Source organism: Trichosurus vulpecula, chromosome 7 (assembly GCF_011100635.1).
Source record: "Trichosurus vulpecula isolate mTriVul1 chromosome 7, mTriVul1.pri, whole genome shotgun sequence".
Lineage (NCBI taxonomy): Eukaryota > Metazoa > Chordata > Mammalia > Diprotodontia > Phalangeridae > Trichosurus > Trichosurus vulpecula.
The window spans coordinates 56,201,199-56,218,302 of NC_050579.1; the positions used below are offsets into that span (position 1 = coordinate 56,201,199).

General features: G+C 39.2%; 1 protein-coding gene across 2 annotated transcripts in view; it reads right to left on the reverse strand.

Moving 5' to 3' along the window:
* The window catches only part of MAGI3 (membrane associated guanylate kinase, WW and PDZ domain containing 3), a 237,935-nt gene that overhangs the window by 20,971 nt on the left and 199,860 nt on the right, over positions 1–17,104 (reverse strand). For both annotated transcript variants that reach the window (XM_036766303.1, XM_036766304.1), the window contains exon 16: positions 10,132–10,317. In XM_036766303.1, the coding sequence (XP_036622198.1) occupies positions 10,132–10,317 (186 nt within the window). The remainder of the gene's footprint in view (positions 1–10,131; positions 10,318–17,104) is intronic.

A 17,104-nucleotide genomic window follows, 5' to 3' on the forward strand; every position in this document is an offset into this window, starting at 1 on the left:
ACAGTTTGTCTGTACATATTTGTTTGCTTGCTGTCTCCCCTATTAGACTGTGAGTTTGAGGGCAGAAACTGTCTTTTGCCTTCATTGGATAGTATCCTCAGTGTTTAGCACAGTGCCCGGAACCTGGTAGGTACTTAATAAATAAACACTGACTGACTGCCTCCTGGTAACTCAGGCTCACAACCGAGGTGTCATCCTCACCCACTCCTGACTTTCTTACACCTGCATGCTCCCTACAGCAGATTAGTGGTGACGTCCTTTTGTTTCTACCTTCATACCTTCTCTCCTCCGACACTGCTACCACCTTATCAACTAATACCTGGACAATTATTACAAGAGCCTGCTGGTTTCCCTGCCTTAAGTTTCTCCCAAGTCAAATCCCTCCTCAACCCAGCAGTCAAACTGATTATCCTAAAAAACTGACCCTGTGATCTCCCTATTCAACAAACTCTAATGGTTCCCTATTGTCTCCAGAATAAAATATAAAATCCTCTGGCTTTTAAAGGCCTCATAACCTGACCCTTTGCTACCTTTTGAAGCTCTTATGGCTCAGTACCTCTCCCTCCACCTCACTCTGTGAACCACTGACATTGGCCTCCTTACTGTTCCAATTCCGAGGATTTTCACTGGCTATCTCTCCATGCCCAGAATGCTCTCCCTCCCTGTCTGTCCATCCTGGCTTCCCTATTTCCTTCAAGTCTCAACTAAAGTCCCACTTTCTGCAAGAGGCCTTTCCTAGTCCTCCTTAATCTCAGTGCCTTCTCTGTGAGACCACCCTAATTATCCTGCAGGTTTTCTGTTTGTGCATAGGTGTTTACATCTTGTCTCCTTCACTACACAGCTAGCTCCTTGAGAGGAGGGACTATTCTTTGTCTTTCTTACACACTCAGGGCTTTGCACAGTGCCTGGCACGTTGTAAGTGCTTACTGAATGCTAGCTGAAGGACTGCCTGAGCTCTGTGAGAACAGAGACTATCTTGCTTTTGTACATGTATCTCCAGAGCTTAGTACCATGCTTTACAAACAGCAAGGGATTAATACATGCTTTTTTCATTCATTTGTTCAACTTGTTTTAAGTGTTTTAAATCTGTTTTAAGTGGTGCTTGATGTTCATTCTTCCATCATTGAAGAAGATCAGTACAGAGTTGTTCTAATTTCATTGAAAGAATATAGACCCTTTGAGAGAGGGAAATATTTCATTTTGTCCTTTTTGAAAAAAAATTTACACAGCACTTGGCACAAAGTAAGTGTTTATGAGATGCCTTTTGGCTGACTGCATACCATGTCTTCTCATTTTCATTTTCTAGTTTTGTGATAATTTTGATCTTTGCTTTAACAAGTTGATGTTCTGACTATCCTCAGAAGGCTGATTCAGGGAGTGACCCCCACATTAATAATGATGCATTTCCTGTCTATTAAAATGTGATGAATTTCAATTTTCTGATGTGATTAGGTGTTCACTATGTTCCATATTAATTTCTGGAGAAAACAGTTAAGATGTATAGGCAGGGGCTTCATGGATAGTTTACAAGACTTCTCTTAGTCTTTACTCTTGAAACATATTTTTGTTTTTTGGAAAAAAATTTTTTATTGTTCCCTCACTTTTATATTTCTCTGCTCTGGGACAGCCATTCCTTAAAATAAAGCATAGAAAAACAGTTTAGCAAAATTAGCCAGTTGACTGAAGAAAGCTGCTGTAACATTCAGGGCTTTGGACCAATGGTCCTCCATTTCTTCATTTATTTTTTATTTCTTTCTTTATTTTATAATGGCACTGCATTCTGTTTTGCTACTGTTCTTTCCACTGGCATTTCTGAAGTCATTGTCTATACTGTTTTTCCTGTTTTTGCTCACTTGGCTTTTCATCACTTCATACGAATCTTCCTATGCTCCTCTGTATTTATCACGTTAATTGTTTCTTACAGCACAATAATATTCTATTATGTTGATGTACCATAATTTATTTAGCCATTACTGCATTGATAGGCATTTACTTTTTGGCCAATTATTTGCTAGCACAAAAGTGCTGTTATAGATTTATTGGCATGTTTGGGGCCCTTCTTTTTGCCAATGATGTCCTTGGTGTATATACCTAGCAGCAGAATTTCTGGATCAAAGGGCATGGACATTTTCTTCATTTTCCTGAACCATATTTTCTAACATTCTCCATCGCCTTCTTCCATTTCCACTTGTTCACTGAAGTCACTGATTAACTTCATAAGTATATGTTGATTTCATTTAGAGGATTTATTGAGTTTGATGTAGAATTTCCCTATCTCTTCCTCCTCTGCCACAGATGTTGGTAAAGAAGCTATAATTATTTTAATGGCAATTCTTTTGCAAATAGTTATCAAGAACACTGTTGTATAAGATGACTAAATATCTCATGAGATACACACACACACACACACACACACACACACACACACATGTTTGTTTTGGCTTTTGGATGCATGATAAAAAAATATTTTTCTCTGGCACCTTTCTATTTAATTGCAGCTTCTTCTTGTCATCTGGATTCATTTATAGTAAGGATCTGACGTTGGTTATGATTTAGTTCCTCCAGTAGTACATCCACTTCTGGACACTGGACAAAGAGCTTTCATATTTAGAGTCCCAACAATGAACGTTGATAATGTTTATAGATATTCTAAAAAGTGTGATTCTTAGTACATTCTGTCTCCTTTTCCAGGACTCTGCCACCATAAATGCATGTGTGGAAGGGACTACACAAAGGCCATTTTGAAATTTTCTTTGTTTTACATGGTATTATGGTCAAAGAATTCACCATGAAGTTGCCAACCCTATGAGTACCTATATTTAAGTGGGCTAATTCTAGGAAAGCAGACATGATGTTGCCAGAATCACTCCTGAAGCTTTTTCAGCAAGAATCTTTCAGAACTTGTGCTCCGCTGTCACAGCCTTTGAGAACCCAAGGTCACCTCCAAGCATAAAGCATCAGAATGGACTTTTGTGGACATTATTAGGGCTTTGGGGGGGTGCAGTTCCTTAGTCTATTAATGTATCTAATAGTTTTTCTGTATTTTTCTTTATGAGAGTTTCCTTTTCCCTTTGTTATGTTGTCATTTTATTTGGCCTATTTCATGTTGTTCTGTGGTGAGGAAGGGGAGCTGGGCTTAGCTACAGCGGGTCACACACCCATCTCGCAGAAAGCGTCAGTTAACCTTCCTAAGAGAGATTTCTGACATGTCCCTTCAAAAATCTTCTAGAAATAAGAAATATGTGCAAAGCACACTAACATTTAGGAAGATCTGCACAGTGCCTTAATTAAAACTTTGACAAATAGCAGAAGCCATAGGAGTAGTCAGTCTTTATACAGTGCATGTTCATGTTTTTAAACCGCTAACTTCTGAATACTTAATCCAAAAAGAGAAATGTAGACAGCATCCAAAATTATTATTAAGTGGTAGGAACTAATATGTCAATTTCTTTTAGACCCTATATCTTGAAACATGGAGCTTACGTGCTAAATGGTTGCTCAGAAGTCAGGGTTTAGCCTAAAACAACCTGTTACTATGCAAGAGAAACCTCTGACTCATGGAGTAAAATGAAGCTAATAGAAGCACAGCCAAATACTGAAAGATTACAGCTGTTATATCTAAGTAGCAATTTCTATAGAAGAGGTTAAAACTTCAAACTTTAATGTACGCATTACATATTTTGACTTCCTTTAAACCAAGTCAAGCTCTAGCCCTTTCAGTCATCTTTTTAGCTTAATAAAAGAATGCATAAAGTCCTAATATTTTTCAGAGACCTATTTTTCAATGTATGCAGTGGGATGTGTGTGGGGAAGGGGAGAGGTGAATGAAAGAAGAGAGAAAAAGATTGGGGACAGGAGCATGTCACACAACAATTAACATTTGTATAACATACTAGGGGAGAAAGGGGAGGGAGGGAGGGAGGAAGAAGAAGAGAGAGAGACGCTGAGAGAGCTAGGGGAAGAGAAGGAGAAAAGAAGAGATGAGACAGAGAGAGAAAATAGAGAAAGACAGAGGAGAAAAAGGGGGTAGAGGGATAGAGAAAGGGTGGGAGGGAGAGAGAGGAAGGAGGAAGAACATTAACACACAAGAATGACAGGATGTGGAAGAAGGAAACCAAAGTGTGGCTACTGTCACTACAAGTATTTCATACTACTCGCTCTCAGGCTTTAGGAATTTTACATGAATTATGAGATGAATAACAAACCTCACATTTATATCAGCACTTCATAACTTACAAAGCATTTTCCTCACAAAATCTCATGAAGCAGGTCATTCAGGTATTATTATCCCTATTTAACAGATAAGGAAACTGAGGCTCAGATGGATTAAATAATTTACCCATGGCCACAAAGCTCAGAAGGGACCAGACTGCCACTAGAAGTCAGGTATTCTAACTCCAAGTCCAGCATTTTTTCCACTACAAAATCCTGTCTCTGTTTTTCTGAGGATCACGTTTCTCCTATAAGCAAACTGTTCAACAGGTAATTTGAACTTTTTTCTGTAACCTGGGAAACTGATACTCAACTTGTGCTAGAGTCATCATAGAAGCTGAACAGTGTCTTCTAAATTAGTGTAACTCATTAGTAAACGATGGCTCGTAGCCAACAAGAGGATAATTGGGGACTCCTGGGGACGCCCACCGGTCAGCCTCCTCCTGATGGCCCACGACTAACCCTACTTCCTCCTTCCACTGAAGTGGGTAAGTGTGTCAGTTTTAAGCATCCTTTCTTTTCATTTGTGTGTTCCAACACAAATTTCAACTTGTTTGTACAAGTATAGAGAAATGCCTGCCGAGGCAAAAAGAAGTGAACAGGGCAAAGTCAACAAGCCCATCGATGCAAGTTGGAGTGGAGGCTATTTATAAGTACATCCTACTTACTGTTTTGAGACCATTAGGAATGCATTTGGTTTCATCTGGCTTGGCTGGAGAGGTAGGCAAATAATCAATAATTGCATGGAGGCTGGAGGAATCGGCAGGACAATTTTGGGCCTTCCTTTAACACCTTTTCCAACCCCTCGATATATCTCCAGTACTGTTGCTAAGCAAATGTACTCCAAACTGGTGATTATTTTAAATGGATTTCTCTGACTTAAATATTCATTCTACTTTTAGTTGTTCAATCATTTCAAATAATTTCTGAAATTCATTCAGTTTAAAAGATTATTATATTTCTTTAAAATGAAGTATTCATTCCATCATGTGAATATCAGGCCCATTTTCTTTTAGGTTTATCAGAAAATCCTTCAAATAGTAAAGAATTTGGAAGAGTAGCTATTTCAAAAAGAACTTGATTTTTCACACCTGAGTTTCTGTTTTTCTGTACTAGAGAAATGTGCTGTTGATACAGCTAAACTAAAATGATACTGGAAAGTGATAAATGAAACCCCAAACTGTAGCTCTACTAGAGAACCATTCAGACATGGCTTATTTTGAGATATGACCATTTACACTAAAATTAGATTTGACAAAAAGTGAGAAGTCATCACGAAAAATAATGGATTTCATAAGTACAAAATACTGTTCTATGTTCATCAGTCACACATAAAACCATACAACTTGAATGCAGACAGGCACCACAGAGATGAGAACCAGAGCCCAGGTCTTTTGGCTCCTAGGCAAGTGCTCTTACCATCATGTACCATGACTAGGCAAATTAGAAGACAGGATGTGGTGAGGACAATGGTATCTGAGAATGGGACTATGGCATAAAATACAGAAATGATGGGCTGTGGGTTAGGGAAAGAGCATATGTAATGAAGACTAATATGAATTAAAAGGGGCTTAAACTGAAAAGGAAGAAGGAAGAAGCAAATTGTCCATGTATATCCACAGAGATTACAAAGCATAACTGCAATGTAGGAACAATGGCAACGGCCACATCCAAAAGCCAGTGGGCAACAAAATTCAAGAAAAGACTCGAGAATAAAACCTGAAACCTGAGGCATCTAAATACAAATAGGCAAATCATGGGTGATAAACAAGAGCTAGACATTTTAATGGGAAGAAGGAAATTTGATCTAATGGGTATCACTGATACTTGGTGGGATGAGCCTCATGACTGGAATATGGCTCTGGAAGAACAGATCTTATTTAAAAGGAACAGGATGGGTAAAAAGGGGGAGAGGTAGGATACCATTATACACCGAGAAAATGGACTTCAAATGCATATGTGGCAGATAAAAAGAGTGACTTCATAGACAAATTAGAGGAGCAAGGAAGAAATTACCTCTTGAATATATGGAGAGGGAAAGATTCATCACAAAGAAGAGAGTATCACAGAAAAGAAAAGAATTTGGATTACATAAAATTTAAAGTGTTTTTGAACAAACAAAACTAATATAGCTAAAATTAAAAATAGTAAGTAACTCGGAAAAAATCTTGGCAATATTTCACTTAAAAAGGGTCTCATTTCCAAGATATACAAGGAACTAATTTATAAGAATAAGATAACTCTTTATCCAATTGGTAAAAGTCAAAGGATATGAACAGGAAGTTTTCTAAGGAAAAAATCCAAACTCTCAACAATCATATGAAAAAATGCTCCAAATCACTAAAGATTAAAGCAACTCTGTGGTTCTACTTTATAGCTATCAGAATGGAAAAGCTGAAAGAAAAAAAAGGGAAGTAAATTCTGGAGGAGCTGTGGGAAGACAGACATATTATTAATACACTGTTGGTCTAGCTATCCTGGAAAGCAATTTGAAACTGTCTTCAAATTTCCTAAACTGTGCACACCCAGTGATACCACTATGTCTATACCCCAAAGAGACCAAATAAAAAGGACAAGGATCTATACGCATGAAAATCTTTCTAGCAGTCCTTTTTGTGGTGGCAAACTAAGGGGGTACCCATGAACTGGGGAATGGCTGAACAAATTATGCTATATGGACGTAATATAATACTACTGTGTTATAAGAAATGATGAAAAGGGTAGTTTCATGGAAAGACTGAGAAGACATGTACAAACCAATGTAGAATGAAGTACGCAGAAACAAGGGAACAACTTACACAATAGTAAAAACATTGTAAAGATAAACAACTTTGAAAGACTTAAGAACTCTGATCAATGCAATGACCAACCATGATTTCCAGAGGAATGATGATGCTACCCACCTCATGAGACAGAGGTGATGGATTCAGGAAATATATTGGGACATATCTTTTGGACATGGACAAGGTGGGAATTTGTTTTGCTTGACTATGTATATTTGTTACAAATGTTTTGTTTTTCCTTTTTGTCAATAGGGATGGGTGAGAAAACAGATTCTTCTTAACTGAAATTAAGTTAAATTAAGTTTTTTAAAAAAAGACATATTCATGTAAGGAAGTCCAGGAACCAGAGGTAGGCAAGCATGGTGGTAAATCTTTTGGGTGACGATAAAAAAATGCAGAAATAGAAGCAACACAGTTATCACAGAGGCCTACTATAGACTAGCTGTATCTAGAAATGGGGGCTGCTAATCTATATATTAGGATCCCTGTGAGGTATATGTTGATTTAGTTTAAAATGCAATATTAGCTATGTTTTATTGTCTTTTTACTTATTTTGTTAAATATTTCCCAATTACATCTTAATCTAGGCCACACTCAGGAGTATTTTTGTCTCCATGTAACCTGTGGGCTGTGTGTTTAACACCTCTCCTACAAACTTTAGGCAAAAAATAAGAATACCTGAGAAGATTAAGGTCAGAGAGGAGATCTTTCAACTTACTGCTTTTCTAACTCAAAACTTCACCCATTTTTTTTCCCCTTGCTGTCACTGAAGAAAAAGTATCTTTTCCATTCCAAATCTTAAGTCCTTCCCCTCATGTCCTTGATTCCATTATCTCCTGCTTGTCACAGGAGCCTGATAGTAACTAATCCCACCTTTGTCTTTCACTTTTAATTCTCTCCTCTCTCTTGGTTCTTTCTTGTGTCTACAGATATGTTTATTACTCCTGAACCCCAGAAGTCATTTCCCCTCAAACTTGTAACCAGTTCCAGTTATCCCCTTTGTCCCTTCACTAAAAACAACATTGAGAGTATTCCACACTGTCTGCCACACTGCTTTTCTACCCACTCCTGAAGCTCATGAAATGTGGCTTCCTCTTCTTGCTACTCTCTCAAAAGTCACCAATAACGTCCTACAACAACAGCAAAAATCCAGGGGTTTTTTATTATACTCCTCTTTCTTGACCTCACAGAAACATTTGATATTACTGATCACTCCTTCCTTTTATCTCACTTAATGAGGGATTTATATATAAGAAGTTATACTGGCATTTGGTGCCAGTATGATTTAAGTGATGCCTACGTATCTTTCCAACTGTACTGTCCACTCTTCCCTTTTATGCATCCTGTGCCTCAGCCAAATTAGTCTAAATGCTGTTCCCCAAGCATCCTTTTGTTTCTTGGCCCAGTGCCTCTGCTCAACATATGGCTTCTGCCTTGAATGACCTCTGGATTCTGGATTCAGTTCTCTCTAGTCAAGTCAGAGGCTGGCAGAATAAAGGTGTTCATGAATATAACAGGCTATATATTATTCCTGCTCTCAAGTAGCTACCAATCCAGTTGAATAGAAAGAACATACACACAAAAATACAATATAAGACAACTGATGGTAAATCCCAAATGAGTGACATAGACAATAAGTGTGACAGGAGATTAAGGGAAGGAGATCACTTAGGCTGTAGGGGTTGGTGAAGGTTTTATGGAGAAGGTAGTCGTTTTAAGGTTGGCATAAATAGCATGAGCAAAGGTGTGGAGTGTCAATATTTATAGCATATTTAGAGAAGGGGAAGAAGCTAAGAGTGGATGGTTACTAATGAAGAAATGAGAGAGAAAACAGGAAAGGTGGTTGGGGTTATATTGGAGAAGACACAGGATGGACAATCGGGAGCTTGGAATTCAGCTTAAAGATCATGAGAAGTCAATGAAAACTTGTGAGTACTAAAGTGAGACATAAGAAAAAGACAATAAAAAGATTAAACTGCCAACAGTCTGTAGGATATCTTGGAGTTAGGAACCAAATGGAATCAGAGAGATGAGTGAGAAGACTATCAAGCTGGTCTGAGTGTACAGAAATAGGGGTCTGGATAATCGTGGTGGTAGCAGGAAGAAAGAGTAAGGCCTATTCGAAGAATATTTTAAAAGTAAAAACTGATAGGACTCGACAAGACTACCCATAGTTTGAAAGTAAAAAAAAAAAAAAAAGTACTGTAGCCTCCAGAAAACAAGTTGAAAATTTCCTCTCCTGGTAACTCAGGTGTCTTAAAGATGAAGTGTGATCCTTCCATCCTCTGTGCTTTTCTTTTAGGTTCCCCTATTGACTTTAGAAGCTTAGGAGAGATGAAATGTGAGCTACAAAATCTTGCTACTTGCAAATAAAGAATGTTGTCTGAAGAGGATCCAGAATTGTGCCTAATTAGAAATTATGTTAATGAAAGGTAGCATGCAGGCAAGGAAGGAAGGAAGGATATGTTTTGTGCTTTAAATGTATCTTTTTTTTAAAGTATCCCTGGGTCTTAGTCAATAATTAGGCATAAAACATAACCTATCTCTTTCTGCTTTATAAAGTAATTGTTCTGGATGCAGCCTTCTTTCTTATGAAAAAGAAGCTCTCTAATGCACCTAACAGGAACAGCTTAATAGCAAGTGACTTTCTTTGATCTATTTAGAGGATTCCCTCTCACTCTAGTATATAGATTTAGATCTTTTAAAAGTATTGTCAATCAACCTCCTTCCTCTCAACTTGCATCTATGTTCCACCATAAATATATATGACTGTTAATTGCTAGTTGGGTTATTTTACTGCTGACAATGTCATAATAAACTGCCTTTTAAGTTCATTACATAGGAAAGGTGCAAAACGAGACCCCAGGGTTTTATAAACTGCTCTGTTACCACAGTGATTCTGGATTTCCTGGCAGCAAGCCTGTACCTTCTTTAAGCTGTGCCTTCACATGATCAATCTTGCCTTCCATTTACTCTATATAAAGTTTATAGCTATTTACATGTTTCCCCAATTAGAATGTAAGCTCCTCCTGGGCAGAGACTGCTTTTGTTTTCTTTATATTCCCAGAGCGTATTACAGTGCATAGCACATCATAAGCGTTGAATAAATGCTTGCTAACTAACTGATCCATCTTACCGTCTTCAGCAATGACGGTCAGTGTTACTGTGATACCGGCATCTTTGATGAGCTGTACAATGTTATCGTGGGATAGTTCAATGATGGACTTTCCATTCACTGCAGAGATTCGATCTCCCACTTTCAGTTTCCCACAGCGATCTGCTGGACTTCCTTCAATGACCCGTCCAATTTTATGAGGAATCACTATGAAATCAAGAAAATGCATTTCAGCTTTCAGAAGTATCTGGTTAGTAGGTGAAAGTGCATCTAATACCACAAAGAATTTTGACTGATGGCTACTAATCAGAAATTCTGGTACAGTGAACATATTGGCCTTTTAACCTAAATATTCAGCACCAAAAGGCAAGTTATAAGGAAATTTGTGGGTTTTATTTACCTGACAGTCACAATTCAGTAATTTGAAACTCTAGAAGCCTAGTGAAAAGTAGGCAAATAAATATATAAAACTTTCAGATCAATTGTGATGCCCATAAAGAGGTGGTTCTTTAGAGGGTCAAGGATAGAACAAGGACAGAAAGCAAAATGACTGGGAAACACATTAGTTCTGGTGTTCAATCATTTCCCACTGAACTATGCTCAGAGGGAAAAAGCATAAAGCTGAATTAAAGACACTGTCAAAAGAGAATTCCCTGCAGTGCTACTCTATCACTGGAGATAGTCATGTAAATGGCATTTGCTAGAAATTTTGTATACAGAATTTTTAAGTAAGGTAAGTGCTGGACTGAATGGCCTCTGAAGCTCCTTCCAAACCTGAGATTCTGAATATGGTCGCTTGGAGAAGATTTGTGAATCTAGCAAAGAGGGCTTAATTTGAAGGTGGAGTGAAGGTAGGATAATGGTTCACATATATCCACCAAGGCAGGGACTACGCTAGCAGACAGGACATAAGGAGACAAGCAATAGAAAAGGCCCAGTACTAAACACTCTGAGCTCCCAACAGATGAGGCTCTTCCTGAAAAGGAGGCAGCTCAACCACCTAGGGAAGGAAAAGATGCTCATTCTCCAAAGAATGATGAGGAGAACCTATGAGCTCCTTCCAGTGAGAGATCATCCAGTAAGGGTCAGAGGAAGGAGAAATGAACAGGGCTGGTGCTCTCTGCTGACCTGATGACAACAGCAGTGATGTCTACTGGCTTCCTGGGGCATATACTCACTATGCTATGGAAAACCTCTCAAGACTCATCAAATCAGACAACAAAGAGCCACTTGTGATGTTCAGGTGAGCACAAATAACATGACAAGAAGTAACCTAGAAAGAGCTTTCAGTGATAATAGAGACTTGGGCAAGAGACTGAAGATTCACACAGGCGGTGTTTCTATCATTGCTACCAATCAATGGTGAGGTCTTCAAAAGATAAAGTCAGATTTGGGAAGCAAATGACAGATGCAGGGGATGGCAGACTCCTACAGGGAAAGAGTCTGCCTGACACGGGTTGGGAAGAATGGATCTGCAGAATTTTATTAATCTAATCAATTACTAACTCTCTCATACACACACACGCGCACGCACACACATATTATTCACATATTACATACATATCTCTATGTATCTGTCAGTTAAGATAGTACGGGGACTAAGTATGATTTAGGAGGGAGAATAGAGGTAATTGCCTAAAGACTCATGGGGGACAGGATCCAGGAGAATTAAGATGTCTAGACACAAATACACAAAGCCTGGGTTGTGAGCAGGGTGAACTAGAGCAATTTTTGCTAGGAGAGAAAGTTGGCTGCGTAGGTACCAAAGAAGAATTGGCAGGTTGAGACCCATGACAGGTAAGTGGGGGTGGAGTCAAAAGAGTGCTATATATTAAGATATACTCAGGTGACTTGAATATAAGGAGACTAACTACTAACCATCACACGATTAAAAAAATCAGAAGAGAACCACATCATGTACCTTTCATAACTATGGCTAGGGGAAAAATTCTTGACCAAACAAGAGATAGAAATGATCACACAGATAAAACAGATAATTCCGATTATACAAACTTGAAAATCTTTAACACTAATAAAACCAATGAAACTATGATGCACCAAATATCTCAGATAAGTGTCTAATATCTAATGCATAAAGGGAACTAACACAAATCTATAGCTTTAAAATCTATCTCCCAATGGATAAGAAGGCAAAGAACATGAACATGTTTCAAAAAAGAATTTCAAACTATTAGCAATTAACAACAACTTGGCAGCTAACATTGATAAAACACTTACCATTGTTTTACACCTTCCTTAGAGTGTAATCGGTGTTAAAATTTATGATAGAGAGGAAGTAGAAAGCTAGCTATAATCTGATATATGTCCTAAAGTTTAGGAAGGCAGATTTCAAAGGTTTTTGAGAAAGGGCAGGCAGGTCTCAGAGCCTAAAATTCTACAAAAGGAAGTCAGTCTAGGGGAAATGACATCTCAAGAAAGGAAGGGAGAGTCTCTTGCAGAAGGTGGAACGTGAGCTGAATCTTGAAGGAAGTCAGAGGAGTTAAGAGGTAGTGGTGAGAAGAGAGTACATCCCAAGAATGGGGGAATCATTCAAAAGGAAGGATTTGAGAAATAGAGTGCTATGTGCGAGGAACAGCAAGGCCAGTGTTGCTGGATCAAAGAAAATGAAGAAGGAAGTACAGTACAAGAAAACTGGAAAGGCAGGAAGGGGCCAGGCTATGAAGAAGATCTTGTCTTTGACCCTTGAGGTAAACAGGGAGCCAGTGGAGTTTACTGAAGAGGGGAGTGATAGGATAAGACCTAGAAGCTGACTAGAGGATGGACCAGACTGGAGACAAACTTGAGGCAGGGACATCAATTAGGAGGCCACTTTAATAGTCCAGGCATAAGGTGATAAAGGTCTGCAACAGGGCAGTGGTTGAGTGAGGAGAGAAAAAGGGTATGTATAAAAAAGATGTGAAGGTAGATGGGACAAGATTTAGCAAGAGAAAAGATCTGTGGTGTGTGAGTAAGTAGCTGAGGATGACACTAAGGTTGTAAGCCTGGATCACTGGAAGAATGGTGGTACCCTCAATAGTAGTAGTGTGAAAGACATTTCGAAGGGATTAAAGGGAAAGAGAATGCAGTCTGTTTTAGACATGTTGCGTCTGAACACCCAGTTTGGTATGTCCAGTAGGCAGTTCGTAAGGCAAGATTGGAGATCAGGAGAGAGGTTAGAGATAGACAGATAAAGCTGAGAACCATCTGCATAGAGATGATAATTGAAGCCAATGGGAACTGCCAAGTAAAACAGTAGAGGGAAAAGAGAGGACCAAGAGCAGGCCCTTTTAAGGCACCCACAGTTAGCAGGTTTGGAAAGGAGGGAGTCCGCAAAGGATACTGTGATGGAGCTGTCAGAAAAGTAGGAAGAGCACCAGGAGAAAGTAGCGTCAGAATAACCAAGAGGGAAAAGAGGATCCAGGAGAAGAGGACGGGCGACAGTGTCAAAGGCTGCAGAGAGGTCAAGAAGCGTAAGGACTGGAAAAAGGCCATTGGATTTGGCAATTAAGAAAGAGATCGCTAGTAACTTGGAAGCCAGACTAGGACTGGAAGTGCAGGTACTTATTTATTGTAGGTGGCTTTCTCAAGAACTTTAGCCATGAAAGGGAGGAGAGACTGGGGATGGTTGAGATCCAAGTGAGTTTTTTGAAGATAGAGGAGGAGCTGGGGTGTATTTGTAGCCAGCAGAGAAGTAGCCTGCAGACACAAGGACAGACTGAAGATTAGTGAGAATATGGAGATAGTGGAGAGGGTAACTGGCTAGAGAAGACAGAAAGGGATGGGATCAAAAGTACATGTAGAAGGGTTAGTCTTGGCAAGGAACAGGGGTGCCTCTTCACGTGAGAGAGGGTGGAGGAGATAGTGGGGAACACATCTGAGTGATCTGAGATGAGAAGTAGGGAAGAAGAGGGAACTCTTGGTGAACAGCCTCAATCATTTCATTAAAGTAGGAGGCAAGGTTCTCAGCTGGGATAGTGGAGGGAGAAGGTTCCACAGGGAGTTGGAGGAGGGATGAAAAAGGTTTAGAAAAGCTGCTGTGGTGAGGGGGATAGTGAGTTTGATTAGCAAAGTGTAAAAGGACAGCCTTCCTGCAGTGAGGGCCCAGTGGAGATTATGTAACAAATTCACGCTGGACTGAGTCAGCATGGCTTTGAGACTTTCTTTAGTTCCATTTCGCAGCACATGAATAGGAACAAAGGCAGCAGGTTGTGGAAGTGATCCAAGGCTAGGGTTTGGCAAGGCATAACTGTTGACGGAGGGGGGCAAAGGACTTGAATATGAGATGTAACTGGTTCACCAAGGAGTTGAGAGAGGGAAGGGAGGAGAGTGTAGCCAATGGAGGGATGATGGCTTGGAAAAGCACTGAGAAATACAGAGATTGGAGGGAATAATAAAAGATGATGATCAGATAAAAGAACTTCGGTTTCCATAAATAAGCAAGTGGTACATGGGAAGGTGCTGGCAAGATTAAGGGTATGACCAGTTTTAAGAACCCTCACAGCAGGGAGTATTGTAATGGCAAGCAAAGTGGCACTTTTCACTGTTTTTTCTTTTGCCTTTGATTGAATCAAGAATCTTTGATGACCTGCTTATGAAAGCCTAAGTCCCATGGTTGTGACGCTCTCTGACCCTGAAGAAGTGTATATATACTTGGAAGTTAGCATTTTGCTTTGGGGGCTCACTCATTGGAAGAGTGTTTGTGTGATTTGACCAGACAAGACTCTGGATAGCCTTTAAGGAGCCCCGCTGGCTTTGAATACTCAGATGCTGGTACTTCTCTCTCTCTGGTAACTATGCATGTATTGCTATGGACAGACAGTTAGAAGCCCTGTCTGCTGATTTGTGTTATTTGCTCTGTTTATATAATTTCTGCTTGTAATTTCTGTTGTGTTTTCTCTGAAGTTCAGAGTGCTGACTTTTTCCCCTGAACTAAGTGAATGATATATGTATGTTTATTAAAGTAAGACTGTAAAACCCTTAAAGTTGCTCTCCTTAGAAAAGCAGATCAAAGAACGTGTGTGCTAGCATCCCTCCTGTGTGCTGGTGTTTTTGGCCTTATATCTCCACAGCAGTTGCAAGCAGCATTGTTGTTACAAGTATTAAGATCAACAAAGGCCTTATTTTTCAGGTGGAAGGGGCAATGTGTTTTGAAATAAGCTTGAGATTCCAAAGGGGACAGAATCCCACATATAGCAGAGTACAGCCTTGGGAGATGCTCATTCCTAGTGGGTAGAAAGATGATGACAAAGCAAAGGAGACTGGGAATGAATGGTTAGGCAAGCAAGAGGAGAACCAAGAGACAGCAGTGTCATAGAAGTCACAGGGATGAAAGAGTAATCAGGAGGGGGGAATATCTGTCAGTGCCAAGACCTGCACAGAGGTTAAGTAGAATGTGCATAGAGAAACAGCCATTGCGCTTAGCAGTTAAGAGATGGCTGATTATACTAGAGACACCAGTTCCAGAAAGCGGTGGGGTTGTAAGAGACTGAGAAGAGAGTAGGAGGTGAGGAGTGGAGGCAATAAGTGTTTGTTGTTGTTTTTTCAATGTATAATTACATTTAACATTTTAGAGAGTAGATAATTTAAGCCAGAATTTAGTAGAATTTGTTAAAACATCATTAACTAGTTATAAATTCAGAAAAAGATATGCCAAAGTCACAAGAAATATGAATCTGTTACAACTCAGTATAACCTATCTTTAGCAAAAACATGGTCCTAACTTCCTAAGAAAATGAAGTGTCTCATCAACTACTCTTCAGAAATATATAAGCACAGTTAGCTTTTCCTAACTATGCCTATCCAATGTAAAACATAGTCAAAATGTTGCATTATAATTCTGTTGCTTCCTATTTGTAGGTACAAAGAAAAGTGTCAATACTTTTTCAACTACTTTACTTAAAATAATTTAAAAATTAATATCCAAAGACCCAGGTTTGTCTCAGAAGACACATGGATAATTTTCAGGACAGTCTCACTGTGCTTGGCTGGTCTACTAAGTTCAAAGACAGATTTACCACGCCGCTGGATATAAGTAAAGCAGCACGCACAGTACAATGGAGAGAACTCTAGATTTGATGAAGATATCAAGTTCAAGTCCCACTTCCGTTATTATCTCTATAGCCTTGGTCAAGTTATTTAACTGACTCTCAGTTGGGGGTGGTGGGGAAAGAAATTGGGGTTTTTGAGGCAAGTGTCTTGCCCTGGGTCACACAGCTAGTAAGTATCAACGGTCAAATTCAAACTCAGGTCCTCCTGACTCCAAGGCAAGTGCTCTATCCACTGCGCCACCTAGCCATCCCTAAAATGAGGCATGTAGACAAGATGGTTTCTAAAGTTCCAGTGAGTTCTTAAGAGTTTCATTCATCTCGGGCCTGAATCTCTTTTGGAGTTAACTGCTCAGCTACTTTTTGTACTCTTTATATTTCTTTTTAGGCAAAGGATCTCTCTTTCACTTTTAAATGTCCCTTTCAAAGAATCTGTTCTACAAAAGTAGATTGAAAGCACATAGTGAAAGGGCAGCGCCACACCTCTGAGAGGTTAGAAAATGTGCCTGATAAGCAGTAAGGCCTGAGACACTGAATTTTAAATAGAAGCCTAAACATGCCATTCACCTCTCACTGTCTATACAATATGAATCTGTGGAAGCAAGAAGACGCTGGCTCAACATTCCTGACCTCTAAAAACAGAAGAACTAATCATATTTACCCTCACTCCATTTGCAATAGTATTGAGGCACTGGATTCACATTTATTTCTTGGGTCAAGGAAGAAGGCTTCTGGCCAAGCTGCCTGGATGCTAATGCCACCAGAAACACATTTTTAATGGAAAAATGTTAGAGCACAAGGCTTTGGAGGCTTTGGGAGAAGCCATGACACTTCCTCATGCACATTTTAAAAAGGTATAGTCTGAATATTTTTATGCTTTGTAGTAATGATAATTATTTTCTGGACTAAATCTTTTCTAGTTTATCTAATCATGATCATCTGCATACACT